Raw genomic sequence first — 20,239 nt, forward strand, 5'->3', positions numbered from 1 at the left:
AGAGTAGAAAGGTGAAAAAAGAGAGTCATTAAGACAGAAAAGAAAATAAAGACTTTCTCAACAAATTAAAGCCGAAGGTTGTTTGCCGCTTTTGGGTCATATTTTCTCAACAAATTAAAATTTAGTTAATTCTTCACCGTGACCTTGATTTTATCTCGATCTGCTAGCTTTATTAGTTTTTCTCCAGTCTAGTTTTTTTTTTAAAGGTAAACACATATTGTCAGTACATATGGTGAAGCGATTGATTAAATCGAGTAATAAAAAAATAAAAAGGAAATAAAATTGTCAGAAGTGGGATTTGAACCCACGCCCTCGTTAGAGGACCAGAACTTGAGTCTGGCGCCTTAGACCACTCGGCCATCCTGACTGTAATGATCTAATGATTAAACTTGTTTATATTATCTAAAAATAATATTTCTCCCTTATATTCGAACTCGATTCAAATATAGAAATATTTAGGATAATAAATATGGTAGGTACTTAAAAATATTTTATAGATTATAATTTAGCGTAATATAAGTTACAAAATAATTGCTTACATTAGAATATCATATTATTAATCATATGACGACTATTTTATCCACAAGCATTTGAATTGATTTGATTTATTGATTACTAAACAAATCCCACTTATTTGACCAACGGTAGATGTCCATGGACATGAAACCGACTTAATTGGGGTATTAGGAATCTAATTCTAATTTAAAGCATTCAAAGAACTTTAAACACATACAATGGATCGATATAAGAAATTAAGGCTCCATCGAAGAATGTACACATTTCCCTGCGATTAATGCATATATTAATGAATTAGGCATAAATAATAATTTCAACATTATCTATATATACTATATATATTAAAGTTAACCCCAACATTAATTATTTGGTATGTTGGTGAAACCTACTATAAGTATCTCTATAACTTTCAAATTCTACCATATTTACTTCCATAATTTTCCTCTCCAACCCTTCTTTCTGACAAATGATTTAATACTTTTTCATTTCAAATGAAATTAATCATATACTATTAAAAAATTATAATAAAAAATATTTTTTTATTATACAATAACTATGCAATAATTTATAGCAATAGCAAAGTCATAAAAGTATATAATTAATTTCTCAGATGTTTTCTTCTTGTTGTTCTTCCTATTGTCCCCATACACCCTGATCCTCCCGTTTCTTGTCATATCCAATGGTATGCATCTTAACTAGTTTCAATTTCTTTCCCATTAAAGCCGTGTATTGAATTTATTAAGATTGTGATCTGGACTTAACTAAATCTTCAAAACTAACTCAAAATTGTCCAATTCTGTATATATTGTGAACCTCTTCATGGGTTCTTCTTCCTTTCTTGTCAGGTGTTGTTAAAGCTAAATTTACCATCATAAACCGGTGTGATCACACAGTGTGGCTGGGAATATTACTCAATGCGGGTAGTGCCAGTTTAGAAACCACTGGTTTCCAGCTTCCGCCAGGCGGATCAAGATTTTTCCAAGCTCAACCTGGATGGTCTGGCCGGTTTTGGGGACGTACTGGTTGTACATTCGATACCACCACTGACCTGGGAAGCTGCACCACAGGCAATTGCGGCTCCAACATGATAGAATGCAACGGGGCCAGAGCAAACCCGCCAGCCACCTTAGCCGAATTCACTATCGGCTCCGGCCAGCAAGATTTCTATGATGTCAGCCTCGTGGATGCCTACAACTTGCCAATGTTAATCCAACCGGTGGGCGTTTCAGGTGTTTGCGGTCCGATGGGGTGCATAACTGATCTTAATTGGAAGTGTCCGGTGGAGTTGCGGGAAGCAGGCGGGCAGGTTTGCAGGATCGCATGCGACGCATTTAGTAGCCCGGAGTTTGTCGCAGCGGTGCGTTTGGTTCACCCGCCACTTGTCAGCCATCGGTTTACTCAGAGATTTCATCGATATGATGCAATAAATTTCCGAGAGTTGAAATTAGTTAACAAAAATATAGTACAATTTAATGTTTTTCCTTTATGAATCTAAGCATGAACCATCTCGATAAACCATTTTCGTATGAAATCAACACGTGCATAGAAGAGGTATCTAGTGAATGAAAATAAAGAAAAACAAACTACCATTTTTCAACGTTGCAAAGATGAAGCACTTAAATATTTTTGAATACAGCAGCATCAAAAATAATCAGTGATGGTGTTCAAAATGATATAACAAGGAACTTTCAAGTTTCTAAACTCTGAAAGGGCACCTTTTCGCCTCCGTGGACCATCCCGACAGAAGGGACTGTTGTAAGAAATGATTCCTTCTACAAGATCATCCAGATTTAGCAGGATATATACCGACCTACAATTCATCTTTCACATCAGATTCTGGTTCTTCTTCAGTGATGGAAGGAGATTGTGTTTCTTTTACAATGGATTCACTCTCAGTTTCTTCAACATCATCTTCCTCCTCCACTATTGCATCAGGGCTGATATTGAGACTGTTTTTCACTGAACTGTAGATTCGGCTAGCAAAATCCTTTGGATCGTTGAGTATGAATCCACTTTCCATAAGGGCAGTTTGATACATAAGTTGTGCTGTTTGCTTAACGCTTTCATCCTGCAGAAGAAATTAAACGATATTTTCTTCTCTGAGTAAAAGTAACACGAAATCCCAAACAAGAAAACTAAGTTTTTCATTGAGTCGATATACCTCAGGATCTTTCACCACTCTCTCCCGAAGCTCCTTGATAATAGGGTGTCGCGGGTTAATTTCGAGCACCCTCTTTCCACGCATGTAAGCTTGCTTATTTGCATCTGACAGTGTTTGAGACTGCATGATCCTTTCCATGTTTGAGCTCCAACCATATTTTGATGTCACTACAACACATGGGGAGTCAGCCAAACGATTGCTTATCTTCACATCATCGATGTTCTCGCTGGCGAGAGCACCCTTCCACCATTTGGTCAGCTCTTTGAATGACTCCTTGAGTTCTTTGTCTTTTGAATCCTTACCAATTTTCAGACCCTCTTTAGACACATTCTGGAATTTTTTGTCCTCATAATCCATTAAATATTGCATCAGATATTCATCTACAGGATCAGTGAAGAAAATAACCTGCAACCAAAATGTGGGTACAACTTGTGAGAGCAAGCAAAAAACACTCTCAGGGATTACAGAACTAGAAAGGATGGCAAATATCAAACTAGTTAGCAAATCAGTATGATAAATCAAGGCCTACCTCATAATTCTTCTTTGTTAATCTCTCGAGGAATGGAGATTTCTCCAACTGTTCCTTGCTTGTTCCAGTAATATAAAAGATATCCTTCTGCCCTGATTTCATCCTTGATATGTATTGGTCCAGTGACGTTAATTTACCATCTGATTTAGTTCTGCATGTACCATACAGCAGAGTTGGAAAAAAAATAGAAATTGCCCACCCCACAGAAAATAAAAAAAAAAATCATAGTTAAACTATGAACTTACGTCTCAAATCGAAGAAGTTTTGCCAATCGGTTTCTGTTAGTGGCATCCTCAATAATACCAAGCTTAATTGACTTGCCAAATTCATTCCAAAATTTTGTGTACTGACCTTTCTTCTCATTGCTGTCATCAGATTCTTCAACATCTGCAGCAGCATCAGATTTCAGAGTATAAAAAAACCACGTCATGAAATTTTTTTTATTGAATTAGAATAGAAACTGGAAATATAGTATGCCAGTGATAGGACTTTGTTCAATTTAAGAAATCAAGACTAAAACAATTAATTAAGAATATCAAGAATATATCAACAAATAATCATTCATATGATTGACTCTCAGACTTGAGGGGTGCATTTTTTCCAGCTCTAAAAGTACCTAATTCTACGAGTGTTTACCTTTCTTCTCTTTATCATAAGATTCATCAGGATCCTCCTCAGCAAGTTTGCGGATCATATCGAGGGCCTTACGAATAAGTTTTTTCTTAATTGTTTTCAAGCTGCTGTGTTGCTGCAGCATTTCTCTTGATACATTAAGTGGTAAAGTATCAGAATCGACAAGACCCTGATCATATAAACCGAATAGTTTAAAAATTAGGTCACCAAGCACGAATTCGCTAAAATAAAAGTGTGCTTTTATAGAGAAAATTTACCTTCAAGAAGTTCAGATACTTGGGTAGTAGGTCATCAAATTCATCAGAGATAAAGACCCGCCTTACATATAATTTCAAGTTGGATTTCTTTGAGTTGTAATAACTCTCATACAAATCTTGAGGAGCCTTAGGTGGCACAAACAACACAGCTTTGAACTCGACATCACCTTCTGCAGTGAAGTGACTCCATGCTAGAGGCTTCTCATCACTGAAGTCCTGCGGGTTGGAATAAATGTCGCTCAAATTTGAAACATATCGATAATTGCTATCAAAGACCTTTGTCTACATGGGGTCCGCTAGAGATTGGAAACACCTACCTTGGCCAGAGAGTGATAAAATTTCTCGTATTCTTCATCCGTAACTTCTTTCGGATTCCGCAACCATACAGCTTTCATATCATTCAAAAGTTCCCACTCATAGGTAGTTTTCTTTACTTTCTTCGTCTTGGGTTTTTTCTCATCCTCTTCTTTCTCAGCATCATCTTCCTCTCCTTCATCCTCAGATGATTTACTTTCAGCTGTTAATGAAGCACAGTAATTGGTGACAGAATGAGCAACCACTAGAAACTAACTCAATTTAAAAATTACGTAAAGTTAGACAAGGTGACAAAATATGCAAAAGTATTTAGAAGAAATGAAGAATACACAGATGGTATATCATACGTGTTTCCTCTTCGTCACTTGACTCATCTTCCTCAGCAGGTACCTCTTCGTCCACTTCTTTGCTAGCCCAGAGGTGGATGGGGAAGTTGATAAATTCAGAATACTTTTTGACCAATTCCTATAACACAACAAAGAGCATTACATGATGCAACATCAGATAAATTGCAATAAACCAAAAAACACAAAGGGAAAGCAAATGAATTTATGCATTCCCCTACAGGAAATAAAATTGTCACCCAAGAATGAATTCACTTACCTTTAGTTTGTTCTCATCTAAATATTCTTGAGCTTCATCTCTGAGATGCAACCTAATTTCGGTTCCCCGTCCAAGTGGCTCATTCCAAACATCTTCAGAAACGGCAAAAGCTCCATCAGCTTTTGACTCCCATACATGCCTGGGAGAGACAAAATTTCAAACAATCATGACATTAAAGAGCAGAAGAAAATATCCGATAATAATGATAATAACCTAATAAATATATGAAAGCATAACTATAACACATACTGTTTATCATCATTATGTTTGCTAATTACTTCAACGTAGTCAGCCACAAGATATACAGAGTAGAATCCAACACCAAATTGCCCAATAAGGTTAAGATCTCCACTGGTCTGCATTTTTTCTACAAATGCTGTATAGAAAACACTCATTGAAAGTTAAAAACAAGGAAAATCCGACCTGTAAATGCTTTCAAGTAAAGTAAAATCATTAACTGTTGAGCCATCCTACATAATACACACACCTGAAGTTCCAGATTTAGCGATGGTTCCCAAATTCTTAATCAAATCCTCCTTTGTCATTCCGATACCTCTGTCACGAATTGAAAGTATTTTCTTCTCTTTATCCAATGTAATCTGCATTTATTAATTGGGTTCATGATAAGTTGTGTCCATTAATTTTCAGGAAAATATTTTCATTATACATAATGACCAAACAGCTTAAAATTCCCCACAAGAAATCTTCACTGAACAGTTGAGAATTAAAACAATCATGATGCTAACACTCAACAGGCAGTCAATATATAATCAAGTAGAAATGACTTCCATAAAATTCTAATGCACAGCCACTTAACAGACTCCAGAGTACTTTAATGAAAATTTTAAAAAATATTTTTTAGAACATTGGAAAAAATTCCTCCATGAATCAGCGATGCTATAATCATAATGTTTAAAAGGCTTCCTTAGAAATGCTAAATGAAAATTTAGCAAAAATCATTAAACTGTAACCGATATGTACCACTAACCTGAATCTCGAGTTTCGTATCATCGCCTTCGCCCAAAATTTCTTTGTCAGTGAGTGACAGGAATCTAATCTTGTCCAGTGCCTAAATTAGCAACAAACACACATCAAAACACAAGCACTTTACCACAGAAGTTGATGAATGTAACATCCAACAAAGGGGAACAACAAAAACTCACATCAGAAGCATTAGAGATCAACTCTCTCAAGAAAATATCTTTATTGCTGTAAAGTGAGTTGATAATGATGTCCATAAGGCGTGAAACTTCAGCCTGGAATTGAAACTTCTCCGCGTCGGCACGAAGAGTTTTTCTTGATATGGACTCGGATTCTCTAAATGACAATAACAGCAAATCACAAACCGGAATACAGATTGATAGGCTAAAAGTTACAAACAGCATTTATATAAATTACGATAGTATATAATAACACCTTTTAACAACATCAGAATCTGTAGATAATCCATGGGGAACAGCTCCAATCTTATCTTCCACTTTCGGTGGATCAACAGGAGCATCCACATCAATTTCTGCATTTGCATGTAATTTCCTACCTACAAATTTTGAAATTCAGTTCCACAACTCCAATTAAGCAACATCAATATCATTTCAAACAAATCCTAGGCATAAAACTCAACAGATCACCACTAACAATTTCAAGGATAGCAGTACTTGTTCGACTTTATCCGGAAGAGCTGGAATCTCAATAGTACGGGAGAATTAAGCCTCCACCCAAAACATTTCTCAGCAAAAGAGTAACAACACTCTCCGATCGCAGTAAGCAAAAACCAGGGACGTCTTACGTATCTATTAACGAAGAATTCTCCTAAATGCTTGACTACATTAAATAGCTTAAACTCGTTTCGATTTAGTCCTATAGCTAGGATAAACTTAGATAGCGAAGCAATAAGATAAAAAAATTGCAAAAAAAATAACACTATAGATGCATTTCAACCAGATCCTCTCAATAAACATCAGAACAAGTATCGAGTGACAAGCGAAGCTAAAAATCAGAAGCAAAATAAAAAAACAATCACAAAACATGTTTAAGTACCTTGATCCGGAAGGAGAAACAGAAGGCATAACAAGAAGAGAGCGGAAGGGATCGTCCACTTCCTCATTGTGCGAATTCCTATTCGATCTCAGGTCAGATTTAGCAGTTTGTGCTTTCGAATTTTGGGTAAGTGAACGAGTAAATATTAATAGTGAGAGTGATAGAATAGGGCCTGCTGCCACGACTTAGAGCAATCTGATTGTTTTGGATCTGCCATCGTGGAATATCAGACGGTTCAGATAAACTTCTTACCACGTGGTAAATTTTGATTGGTCGATACAGGTTTATTAGACGTGGAGATGGAGAAGTTTTGGTGGTTCCGGAAGCGTCCGAGAGGAAGACTTGGGAAGACTGCATCGTGTGTGGAGGGTTGATAATGAATGGGCACAAAAAATGGGCACTAACTTTTCATATTATTTGGATTAGATATTTTGTTAGACGGTCTTACAAATCTTTATATGTGACATAAATCAACTTTACCGATATTCAATAAAAAGTAATATTTTTAGCATAAAAAGTAATATTTTTTCATGGATGACCCAAATAAGATATCCGTCTCACAAAATATGACTCACGAAGACCGTCTCACACAAGTTTTTGTCTTATTTTTTTGTATAGTCATGAAATCGTCTCACAGATAAATTTTATAAGATAAATTTCTGACTCGATCCGAATTATAAAAACTATTATTTTTTACCAATAAATATTATATAGAATATAATAATTTCAATTATCTGAAAATTTATCTGTCACTAGTTGTTATCAACTTATAAATATTATGAAGAGTTTCCTATTAGAAGTGTGCATATCATAACTCGTTGGTCATCGGTTCAACGATTTTTGGTATTAAAAATAGAATTTTAATATTTTATATTATATTCAACCGTTTCTGATATACCGGGAATTTCTCCATAGGATTCGAACACAAATAAAATTATGACCATCTATCAGATAAAAAAGAACTAGCAGATAAGTTTCCCAATAAATTCATCGATTTCTTCCTGATTCAAATGCACAACACATGCAAGGGAATACATGATCGTTATTTCATATAAAGGGGTTTCTGTTTAAAGGAACATGTATTTTTCAATTTAAGAAATACGTGCTCAAAAAATTTCGTCAGTGTCAGCACCGACTCCTAATCAAATCTTAATGATGAAGTAGACTGGTAGTCATAGTCATTCTTCAACATATAAGGTTTCTAAAATTAATTAACGAGTTTTCTAAATTATAACTGAGGTTTTAGACCCCAAGACTTTTACCCCCTCTATAGTATCGTAGGCACGAGTATGACATGTTGATAGAAAGTAAAACGCAGCTGTGAAAATATAAATCACTGTACTAACCATATAGGGGATTTTAGGGATTCACTCTTGAATTATGAGTTATTTTTGATACTGAAATAACTATTTATTAAATTGTTTTGCCCATCACAGCAGCAAGAATCAAGAAAAATCCATCGATTCAAACCATTAAAACAAAAGCAGAGTAAAATGCAGCCCCCATAGCCTCAGAAGATGTCTAATGACAATTATTTGGCAATTTTTTACTCAAATGTATATGATGCTATATACAAGAGCAAGACAAGGTTCCTGTGACACTTGAAAGTGTAATAATCTGAGAAATGTATATCCAAATCAAATATTACCCTCAATTCGCAATCACTAAACAATTTCTGTCAACTGCTCAACCACGAACTCAGATGTAAATCTTTTTCCTTAAGCTATAACTATTGCTGTATAAAACCATTAGCATGTTCTGGTTGGTCCTAATCTGATTCCAAGAAAAGCAGACCAGACATGTACTAATCTATTTCCATGGTGGTGTAAAATTTCTAAAAGGGTAACGTTCCAAACCATTATCTGGTACTTCTTTTCGCTTTCCACTGACGACTGAACTGACGGTGGGTAAGGTATGAGTCCTCAGCTGATCATCCATAGACCTGATTGGACCTAAATTAAAGAAATCTCTGAGGACTAAAGGGTCCTTACCTCCATCTATAACCATGGCTCCAGAGTTCAGAACGAAACTGCTCCATGAAGGGCCAGCTCCATCTGATGGAATTGAGCTCATCATGTTTGAGACGAATAGTGGTTCAGTGCCAGCAATTTGGGGGATAACAGGTGATCCTCTAGAATCTACCATGTAAGGAATTGCTTCTCCAGATCCACATAGAGAGGAGGAGAAAGGCGAAACAGCAACTTCCGGAACAGGTGCAACGTTTTTGTAACCATAAACTGACGAATGCGCATATGGAAGAACAGATCCAATCGCAAAAGAACTCTCTGTACTACCCACTTTAACATCAAGTGTAAGCTCTGGAGTCCGGCCATTTGGAAAGGGCATCGTTTGTGGAACGAGATCTTTGGGATTGACCTTCACTCTGGCTCCCAAGATGGAAATTATGGACTCATCTGTTTTAATACCACCTGAAACATTCACATTACTTGAACAGGAAATATCATAAGAATCATTTAGAAAAAATGGTTGATCATTCAGATCAATAATGCTTAAAGGCTGCTTCGATGATGCTAAAGAAGAATGAGACTGATGTTGGCGGTCATTTTCTTTGGGCAAGTGGTGCCCTATCCTCCAATCTGATGGAACTCCATTGTCTTCACTTGTAAGATTCAGATCCAAATCAGGACGTTCATATTTTCTTGAATCTGTTTCCATAGAAGATTCCCAAAAAGGAAAACCAGAATATACAGAAACTTGTTTATGGTGCAACAGGTCTCTCGTATTGCCATCTCCACTTTCAGCGATATTCAGATCAATTTTATAAAATCCTCGGGGAGGCTTTGGAGTGCTACGGATAACCCCAATGGGAAGATCCTCACTGCTTGCAGGACTTTGATCAGGTGATGCAGGAAGAGAATCATTTTGGTCAGCTGACCCTTTCCAGCCAAGATTGCCCTCAAACTGCATAGGAGAAACAGGGAGTCCAGGAGCGTCCATTGAAGCAGAAACAATAGACGTCGTTCCGGTTTGATTCCCAAGATGATCAATATCTTCTGAACAAACTTCTTGATTCAAGTCAAATTTACATGGGCCTTTTCCTGCTCTGGCTTCTTCAATATCAACCTCGGTGACTTGAGAGGTTTCCATATCTTTGGTGGTGCTACTAGTCTGTGCCGTGCCTGGGTTTTCGATGCAAGTTGCAAACTCTTGTATCGGTGAAGCTTCAGCAGACAACTCCGGGATATTCATCACCTTATTATGTGATCCCTCGTTATCATGGGATTGACTTTCACTCACAGGGTCCAGGTTATATGGCTGCCTAATATTACCTTCTGGTGGTTTCTCAGAACTGCAACCTTGTTCTTTGGAATCTACAGCTCCACTCTCCACTTTTATGGAAATATGGCAAGAAAGGTCTAGAGATGAACTTCTGCATTTGTTTTCATAACAGCCATCATCCACGACATCTTTGCCACCAGAATCAATTTTAATAAAAGGTGGACCTTCATCCCAAGAATTTTTGTTCTCATGTTCCATTACAGATTTATTTGCATCTGCGGCATCAGAACTTGCAGACATAGCTTTGTTTTCAGATCTGTTAGATTCTTCGAGAGAGACTGACTTCTCAGATGAACATTCAATCTTCGGGGCATGTATCAAATCACCAGTTGACTCTAACTTAGGAAACTCCGCAATACCATCATTCATGCCTTGTCTTGGAACAGCTGGAATACGTGATTCCACCAAGGTAATGCCAATTGACTCACACATAGGAAAACCCTCGGCAGGTTTAGAAAGAGGTAGAACGACTTGATCTGAAGCTCTGTCATCCCCAACCGGGGTATCTAGTATTTTGTTCGAACTGCATGCACCTGCAAATGGATCACGATGAAGAGCTTCAGAAACTGTAGAGGGCACTTGTTCATCATTAGCTGATTCCTGGCCCTTATCCAGACCAGAAAAATCACTGGAAGGAGAAGAATATCTCGAAGGTGATTTTGAACATCCACTACCCCTTTGAACATGATCACTTTCATCCATTTCATCATTAGCTAATGCTCCAACTTTCTCAACTGAGACAGAGTCAACACCATCTCTTTTAAATTTCCAGCTTTCAAACAGCACTCGAGCTTTACCTTGTACCTTAGAGCTACCATAAACTAGGAGATCCTCGACAGTCACCCAGATTTCAGAGGCAACCAAATTTCCGTCGTTCATATGCAGTGTTTCAAGGGCTTGGAGTAGATGAATAATTATCTCTTCTGGAAATATTTTATCTGACTCATTATTGAACTTCTGAACAGCCTTCAGCCACTTATCAATAAATTGAACTCCATCTAACAGAATAAAAAGATCAAGACAATCCTTGTTCTCAGTAGCAGCAATGGTACTTGCAAGTGCCGAACACTGCCTGATTGTGTCACCAGCATTGGCAGTACCATTTCTTCCCTTCTGCATGACAGCCACAAGTTCCATGACTCGAGAGGGGGATGTCAGCCCATGATTCATCTCAGTCAAAGTGAAAAAGTCATCCAGCATCATAATTTCTCAAAAGCTAGGACCACAATATACTATGCATTTCCCTGAATGGTCTTTGTTCTGCAGTAATTTAAAGAAAACTAAGTTTAAGAACATAAAATTCTAAACCAATAATTATCAATTTATAACAAAATAATAAGGAAATTTATTTTCTTATAATTTGAATTTAAATGCAAATGTAGCAGTTATAGCCTCATAGGTAATAACTGTTAGTTAGAAACGAATTGACATGGAGAGCTTGAGGCTGGAATAAGGTGGTTATTTGTTGTGGAAAAAAAGTGATGGAACATACCCATGAAGACGACAGAAAAGATTTCAGTAGCAATCAATGCACAGAAATAAGAAGAGCATTACTTTTTCCCTTCAATAATCATCTGAGTCAATTATCTTCGTTGGCGGACTATAGAACCACTAAAAATTATAAATCAACAAAGTCATGTGCCTGCTAGAGTCAATTTTATACTATAATGAGAAAAAATAATACTCTATACTGAAACATTCTTCAACACCACAGTGGCTCAACTCAATTGGGCGGAGAAGGACATAAATTGCAAGACCTGATATTCCCAAGTTCATTGACCAATATTTGGTGACACAATATAATGTATGTAAATCAGTCGAAATTATATATAATAATTTTATACAAAATAAGTCAACAGATGAATACAGAAGTAGCTATTAAAAAATATCAAAAACTTGAAGTCCACTAATCAATTCAAAGCCAAGCATAAAATACAAGTACATAAAGAGAGATCAATAAGCCAATAAATCACATACCAACTACAGTGTATCGAGTTTCTTTCTATTTCTTTCAGAAAAACTAAGAACAGCAATAAGAATACAAGTAAAAACCCATAATGAGTTAGAGAATTCACACACCACTTCAGCAATGCTCCTGGATTTCTGGTTTGGTGATTGATTCAATTTCCTGGAAAAAGAAAATAAATTCAGAATAAATCAATAATAATTCTTCAGTGCGCCTGTCGAAACATGTGAATATCTTCATAAACAGCTCTAACCATTAAACACCAATTGAATTACTCTGATTCAACTAAAAATTTAAACCTAGCATTCAGAGAAAAATAAGCTCAGAAAACCAGAGAAACAAATTCAATTAAAACCGTGTTGCTCCAGCGAAAATAAAATATTAAATATTTAAGAAAATAAAACTGTTACCTCTTCCTAAAACCGGGGAAAACTTTAATTCCAAAGCTCCAGTTCCTCAAATCGGATTAGAAAATCTTCGATAAAAACATTGAATAAACACAGCAAACGTTCTCCCTAACGCAGTAATTCTGCTATGTTTGATCAAGTTTAGTGAATTTATTCAATTCGAGTTTTGTATAATTTTAATGATTTTTCAAATGATAAACTTTTATAAATTTGATAGATTTTTGTGGACTTTTACATAATCTTAAAGATTTATATAGATTCATGTAGATTTCTTTGCAAGATTTTTATATATTATTGTGAATTTTTTTATGCATTTTATAAATTTTGTACTTAATTATAACATATTATTTTTATTAATTTTTTGAACCAATAATTAATTGACATACATGACATATTCAGTTTGAAATAATTTTTTAATATTTATATTAATGAATAAATTTACTTATTTAAAATTTTATCCATATATGTCTATATATTTTGGTTTGTAAGCATGTTTGTACATTTTTAAAATATATTAATTAATTAATCTGTAATTTTGTTTTCGAATTAATAATTTACATGTGAAAAGAATATTATTTAGCATTCTTTGGATATAATTTTGTATACAAAAATCATAGCTTACATATTAATTGAAAATGCTAAAAAGAATTTAAAAAATCTTGGTTATTGCGAGCTTATTCAATTATTAAAGATTAAGCGACATTTTTTGGATCATATTTTATTATTATCGAATATTACATTAATTTGTATAATTTAAAAATTAAAAATCACAAAAGCAATTATAGAATTCAAAATTTTCTATGATAATGATATTAAAATAAAAATTATTAAATGAACAAGTAGTCAAAAAATGAAAATTTTGAAAATGAAAGATGAAATTATGAAAAAAAAATATAGAGATATATTTCGAAAATTTGAGAGAGCGATAGAGATAAATGATATAAGAGAAAATAAGAAGAGAGGTGACATTAGGTGACAGATAGAGAAATAAATAGCTGGTGTACGAGTGAAGTTCTAAAAATCAATCCAAATCTTTGATTTGAACCAAATACAATTTTTTACAATTTATAGTTGTACCTTAGACTTTAGTGTTTGTATATTAATAAATTCCATTAAATTATTAAAATTCTATTGAAAAAATTTGAATATCTCTATATTTTTATAGAATTTTTAGAAATCATTATTGAATATCACTTGACTTCTTAAAATTTTATGAAACTCTATTTTAAATATTTCTAGACTTCTATAGGGTACGTAAAAGTCTTAATTGAATATATATAAACTTTTAAAATTTATAAAAATCAATAAAAGTTAGTAAATATTCTACATCGAATACCCTGTTTAATGTTGTATTCTTCATCCACTTTTATCGAATTTTGTTTTTTTACTTTCTGATTTTGACATTTATTTTTAATTTAATGTTACTTCTTATTTTTTCTTCCTCGAAAGCTTCCCCGTTGGTTACTTTAGTTCACCATTTGGTATTGGCCACGTGCTACGCGTGTGAGTCCTCGAATTCAACCCGTTATGGCAAGTAATGGATCGGGTTAAGGTTAACCTTCGATATTAGTTGTAATCTTTTTTTGAAAAAGGTTCTTATTTATATATATATATTTTATTTTCGATAATATAAATTAACCTTTGTAATCATAATTATTTTAAGAATTGAACACAAATCGATCATTTAATATGAAAAAATAGATATTACATTTGAAGTTTGTTAAACTGATTTTTCATAAAAACTCACATGAAAGATAGAACATATCAAATTTATAAGATTAATTTCTCTATTGACTCACATGTGTAGCATTATTCTTGGCATGAGTCATATTTATGTATGTGACAACAACTATCAATATATCAATATACTTCTTTTTTTCCATTATAATTTATTTGAGTTCTTATTCGACTTTTCAAAGAGAATAAATCGAGAACTCTCGATTAATCAAGATAATGTTTTATTAATAAATTGAAATTATTTAAACTAATAATTAATAGTAACATCAAATCAATGTAACAGTTAATGAGTGGTTGAATATTTAAGTTAATAAATAGATACTCAAAATGAACAGTATCGTTAGTTACCGTCTTTTAATGGGATAACTAGGTAGATAAAATACCACCTTGAATGAGTCAATAAAATAGAAATTAAGGCATTAGAGTCGCTTTCACATAATACCGATATGTGTCCATCAAATAAAACATGGAAGACTTGCTCTGGCCATTTATGTTTAGAACTTCCTAAAGTGCGGTATTTATCTTACTCAGTTCCGATGATAAGCATTGTCTCCGTGCACATTAAAATAAAGTTTTAAAACAATGATTAATGTCATATCTATCACGAAGGTTATATATATGATTGTCAAAACGAGTTAGATCTGTCAAACAAATCTGCTCAACTACGTAAATAAGTGAGTTGAATTGACAATATCCCAACACTCTCATAAAAATGTGGGTTGGTCCTCTATAAAATTAGAGGAACCCACTAGACATATCCATCTCACCTCGTAAAATAGAAATGTTAGGTTGGTAATTTTACCACTCGTCGAAATGATGGAGGGTTATGACGGGTTATGGCCCGTCCCATATCGTTGGCCCACTACGATAATTTTAGGGTTACAACATGGATGTCATTCTATCAATATTATGTTATGAATAAAAATCATTATAATAAAATAAAATCGGGGAACGGAGGAAACTTGTGATGCATTTCAAGTTTAAGATAGTAACAAACGATCGGACACATATTGATTTATAATTATTTGTTCTCTTTTATATTGTTTAATCAAGTTACATATTATTTTAATGCATTCGACATATCTTATATCTTTTTTTTAGGAATATAAATGATGTCACGACGATTTTCTAATTTATTTCAATATTCAATTTCAAAGTTCCAGCATCCACTATAATAACCTTTAGAATCATGTTACAATCACATAAACACATCAAAATTTACCCAAATTCACAAATTTCTTAAATTATATATCTAAAACTTTACAATCCTCCAGCAGCTAACATCGAACATTGTCCAAAACATAATCCAAGTAAACGTATTTATTAACCTTAACTACATCCGCAGCAAGCTTCTAATTCAGTCGAGAGACAACTTCACATACTCCTGCAGGGGACAAATTTGCCATTAATTTCGAAATTAGTTTCATTTGACATCCACATCTTACTGTCAAGGAATGCGTTTATAGTTAAAGTTATGAAAATTGGGAGCAGACTGCGGAGGATTGGTGAGCATGTGTTCAACTTCCCTCATAGTAGGCCTGGTAGAGCTCTCATCCTCCACACATATCATAGCAATCTTGAACAAGTTAACGGCACCTGTCACCTGATACCTGGTAAGCCTACAGTCGACCACAGCCAGCTGTGTGGCGGTATCTGATGTCTGAGCTAGCTCTGATGCTTTTTTCCTAACCCACCGGACAATGTCAACACCGTCTCCAAATTCCCCCACAGGCTTCTTCCCAGTGATCAGTTCTAACATCACCACCCCGAAGCTGTAGACATCGCTCTTCTGATCAACTTTCAATGTGTATGCATATTATGTTCTCTTCTTTCAAGCATCCAAGTACATCCTCTGCTTTAAAGTCTAACCTCTGGAATGCCGTTAGTTTCCAGGTTCTTGATCTCTCCAGTCTTCTCTTTCGGACTGTAATCCAACTTACAGGAAGCAGTAACAGAACAGTACAGTAATCAAGAAGATGATTATGATAACCATGATTGATGCACGCGTTTTTTGGCAACCTTTGAATGGACTTGAGGTTGATGGACAATAGGAGCTGTGGGGAGAACAGAGCTTGGGATTTCCAATGAAAAACCGGTCATCCAGGTCACGTAGAAGCCCCATTGTGGGCCTTTTTCCGGATAAATTAATAATTGTAAGAAAGGTCTAATACTGTCAAGCTTTTCATCATCCCAATCTCACTAGAGATTAATCCCTCGAGTCGGTTTCTTGACAAGTCGAGAACATTCAGATTCTGCAGACCTGGAATGTTACTGGGAATTGCGCCATGTAAATTATGGCTTAGATCAATGAAGGGAACTATCGGGAACTGAAGCTGGAATTTTTCCGGTCAAGCTGTTGCCACTGAAATTTAGCATCGTTAATTTCTTGAGTTCGAAAATTTCATTCGGAATATGACCAGAAAACTTGTTCACATCAAGTGATAATATCTCTAGATTTATCAAGTTCCCGATCGCTGGAGGAATCTTCCCTGAAATCCAATTATTAGACAACGAAAGACTTCCAAGGGCAGTGGCAGAGATATATCTTCTGGAAGCTCGCCGGTGAAGAAATTATCATTCAGTTCGAGCATGTCTAGCATGGGCAACCGGGAAAACCCTACGGGAGTAGATCCAATCAAGTAATTCTCCTTCATTCTGACACGACTCGGGGACTTGCACTCACCAATTGTTGCCCCACAATAATTGGGCTTAAAGAAACGGATCGAGCAAGAAACTTGGCCCAATACTGGTTTAAAGGGTACCGGGGATCTAATATCCGATTTGGAAAGCCAAAATTGAAGCTAATTTAGTTAATATTCAAAAAAGACAAAATGCGAGAAGATCAAAACTGAAATTATCGTTTCATAAAATAATTAAAAAAACTGGACATTGTCAGTCATATCTGAAGCTCGAGATTTTTTTACTAGTCGAGATTAAATTATGAGGAACAAGCTCATAGACTTCTTATTTTTGCATGCATTTTAAAATGTACATATATAGAAGACTGTCACTATTTCTAGAATTCGTATAAATTTACAGAAAATATAAAGTGCATTTGATCTACTTTCTAATCGCATGCATTGTTTAGAACATAATGGACATACGTTTGACGCAATATTATCACATATCACATCGATGATGTCGATGATCTTATTATGTATATATATAATATTAAAAAAATAGAGGTGACGTGGGATGCAACAATACTTTTATATATAAAAGTTAAAGGACAAAAAGGAAAAGAAAAGAAAGTTGCCCACCTAAAGCAACTAGGAATATTAAATATAATTCTTTATTTAAAAAAAAAACGATTTAGCTTCCATAGGCGACTGCTTTTCAATATTGATATTTGATTAATTGTAGTATTAATGCAATATTTACTATTTATTTTTAACTAGTTTAGTATATATATCAAGTAATCCCGGAAACATTTTTAATTTTAATGTGATAAATATACAAAATTTTATATTAACGTTTAAAATTGCATATTTATTACTCGGGACAGGTAAAAGTTGGCATTGACAAAGGCAACAATCACACGCTAAAATTTGAGTTTTACACCTAATATCCCAATTAGTCTGTTTGCTTTATGATCTCTAGCTTTTTTATGAAGGAAAGGCTTAAACTTTTTATCTATAGTGTATAATATGTTATTCTAATTACATATAAAAAAATATGTGAATCCGTTTTCTTTATCTTCTCACCATCAAGGAATCGAAAGACGGACGAGGGACGATTGATCTAACATAAATATTTTAATTATAATTTAAAATTCGTATCAAATATTTCGAAAATTGGTAATTTGAGTGAACAAGAGCGATAATTTTATACTATGGTTTGTTTTCCTTAGCTTTCTATACATCAAATGAGTGTGAATTCTATTTGAGTACTCAATTAAGACTTAAGAATCGACTGAATTTTAAGTTATTTTATTTATTTGCATGTTGTTTTCATGTAACAATTTTTTTCTGTTTTTTAAGTTGTAGAGAACATGCAAGAGAAAGGGTCGTCTTAAATCCGTAGCTAACCCTATTCATTCCAACCAAAGACGTGTACGGCCCTGATTTCTCCAGAAGTCTATTTCAACAGTCAGCATGAGCACAACGGCTATTTCTGAAAATGATTCATAGGATCCTACGGTCATTATAGCTCCGGCGGTTGCCGCCCTACGACTCGGGGGATTCTCTGTGTGCCAACCGACCGGCGACCGCCATATAAGGTTGTCCATGGAATTTAATTTTCCCTCAAGTCAAAATTATAGGCAATAAATATATTGGTAGACATTTTTTTTACTATTTTACTAGTCTTTCATGTAATATTTCAGCTAATTTAATTCGCATTTTCCACTCTAAAAACTAATTTATTATAATATTACATATACAATAATTTAACCCGACCATTTCAACAAGATTCTTCATTTAAAGTATGAAATATAAACACCGTAATTAGTTTTATCCTGGAAATCTTCAGATTCATAAATTTTTTTATGTAAATAAAAAATAGCATAAAAATACATGCAGTAGGTATAATTGATCTTTCAATATTTGCTATTTTATACCCTCCCGAATTGATTGCATGTGTCACGTTATATGGTAAACTGATCGCTTAGAATAATTTTTAAAGCTTATATGTGTATATATATTTAAGTACATGCATTAACCTAGCTGCCACAATCTCAACATGTATAAACAAAAATATGTGATAAAAAAGAAACTAAAAACGAATAATTTTATAAACGAAATAAAGGGAAATTTTTTAAATTTTAATTAATTTTCAGCATTGTCACTAGACAGAAAAATTGTAAAAAAAAAATTAAAATAACTCGTGGAAAAAATATTGGAAGTTCCACTAATTCTAATTCTGAGAAATCAATTTTAAGTTGTATATATAAAAAAGCACACAAAAAGAGAAAATAAGAAAAGGTAATAAAATAAAGTAGCCGTTGGAGGAATCACTTTCTATTTAAAGGGACCTAAGGGAGCTCCAAGAAAGTTGCTCTTTCGGATCTTGAGAATCCAAACCCAGCTGGGTTTCATTTTATACTTGAAGAAATCCCATACTTTAATAAGTTATATATATATATTTCTTTGTAGTTTTGTGTTTTCGTTTTTTGTATCGGCTTAATTTCACGAGGCCATATTTTCCAAGAAGTTTAAAATGTTAGAATATTAATTACTGATTGATCGTATCTGTAGTTTTCTGTAAGTTCTTGATATCTTTCTATCAATTTGGCTTATTTTGTTTGCGCTGTATCGAAGCTGAAAGGGGCTCTGATCCGGTTTTATTTGAGATCATCAGCCTAATAATCAAAATTTGTCTTTTTCAAATTTTTCTGCTCTATATTACTCAAGCTTTGCCTGCATATATTTATTTCAACTGAGGCAATAATGATTCAAAGATCACCAAATCAAACAGTTCCTCCATACAAAAATCCTAAGAAAATCAACCATCCTTTAGCATATAGCTCCTTTTCGAAATTTTTGCCTTCAAATTTTCAAGAACCTGGTATTTTACAGGCTCCGCCACCTTTTCTTTCCCACTCCTGCCCTCCATGTCTCCAACCATCGGCGCAGCCACCTCTTCTTCCTCTCCCAGCCGCTCACCCCCGCGGCGCAGCCTCCACCAGAGGTCTCTCTTGCCCTCCTATAAACAGGAAAACCGGCAACAATAATAGAACCAGAGACTCACCCCTCACCCCCAAGATGCCAAATTCTTCCAGAAACGAGAACAAAGTTTCACCTCCGAAACCTTCGGACTGTATAATTATTTCATCCACCA

At 34.5% G+C, this 20,239-nt stretch overlaps 2 protein-coding genes, 1 non-coding gene and 2 pseudogenes across 6 annotated transcripts; 1 reads left to right on the top strand and 4 right to left on the bottom strand.

The window, feature by feature from the left end:
- Positions 1-229: 229 nt before the first annotated feature.
- LOC140817245 (thaumatin-like protein 1) lies at positions 230-2,444 on the top strand (annotated as a pseudogene).
- TRNAL-CAA (transfer RNA leucine (anticodon CAA)) lies at positions 284-367 on the bottom strand. Its single transcript has one exon. It is a non-coding gene; the product is annotated as a tRNA-Leu (tRNA).
- LOC140816224 (endoplasmin homolog) lies at positions 2,086-7,218 on the bottom strand. Its single transcript, XM_073175332.1, has 15 exons — positions 7,052-7,218; positions 6,431-6,551; positions 6,178-6,331; positions 6,003-6,083; positions 5,502-5,613; positions 5,264-5,390; positions 5,015-5,153; positions 4,759-4,876; positions 4,414-4,613; positions 4,097-4,312; positions 3,843-4,008; positions 3,452-3,593; positions 3,207-3,357; positions 2,678-3,082; positions 2,086-2,584 (listed from the first exon to the last, which is right to left on the bottom strand). Exons 1-15 carry the CDS (start codon positions 7,116-7,118, stop codon positions 2,327-2,329), a joined length of 2,457 nt encoding a protein of 818 aa, XP_073031433.1. The 5' UTR covers positions 7,119-7,218; the 3' UTR covers positions 2,086-2,326.
- A 1,321-nt stretch (positions 7,219-8,539) lies between these two features.
- LOC140816349 (uncharacterized) lies at positions 8,540-12,830 on the bottom strand. Of its 4 annotated transcripts, none has more exons than XM_073175562.1 (3): positions 12,431-12,672; positions 10,780-11,611; positions 8,540-10,737 (listed from the first exon to the last, which is right to left on the bottom strand). In XM_073175562.1, the coding sequence occupies exons 2-3, from the start codon at positions 11,552-11,554 to the stop codon at positions 8,861-8,863; spliced, it is 2,652 nt and encodes an 883-aa protein (XP_073031663.1). In that variant the 5' UTR covers positions 11,555-11,611; positions 12,431-12,672; the 3' UTR covers positions 8,540-8,860. The 4 variants fall into 4 exon arrangements, with proteins under 4 accessions (XP_073031663.1, XP_073031661.1, XP_073031660.1 ...); XM_073175560.1 differs by adding an exon at positions 12,728-12,830 and having other exon boundaries at positions 8,541-11,611; positions 12,431-12,479; XM_073175559.1 differs by having other exon boundaries at positions 8,541-11,611; positions 12,431-12,479; positions 12,571-12,687.
- A 2,964-nt stretch (positions 12,831-15,794) lies between these two features.
- On the bottom strand, positions 15,795-17,221 carry LOC140817504 (uncharacterized; annotated as a pseudogene).
- Between the last annotated feature and the right edge of the window lie 3,018 nt (positions 17,222-20,239).

This window comes from Primulina eburnea, chromosome 16, assembly GCF_022965805.1.
Source record: "Primulina eburnea isolate SZY01 chromosome 16, ASM2296580v1, whole genome shotgun sequence".
Classification (NCBI taxonomy): Eukaryota; Viridiplantae; Streptophyta; class Magnoliopsida; order Lamiales; family Gesneriaceae; genus Primulina; species Primulina eburnea.

What these genes read in the sequence shown, in the direction of transcription:
- LOC140816224 (XM_073175332.1), bottom strand. Translation starts at nt 7,118, where the DNA reads ATGAGGAAGTGGACGATCCCTTCCGCTCTCTTCTTGTTATGCCTTCTG. An exon ending in GATTCTGATGTTGTTAAAAG is followed by an intron (nt 6,332 to 6,430) that starts GTGTTATTATAT and finishes ATTGTCATTTAG; the next exon opens with AGAATCCGAGTCCATATCAA. An exon ending in TGATCTCTAATGCTTCTGAT is followed by an intron (nt 6,084 to 6,177) that starts GTGAGTTTTTGT and finishes TTGCTAATTTAG; the next exon opens with GCACTGGACAAGATTAGATT.
- LOC140816349 (XM_073175560.1), bottom strand. Translation starts at nt 11,554, where the DNA reads ATGATGCTGGATGACTTTTTCACTTTGACTGAGATGAATCATGGGCTG.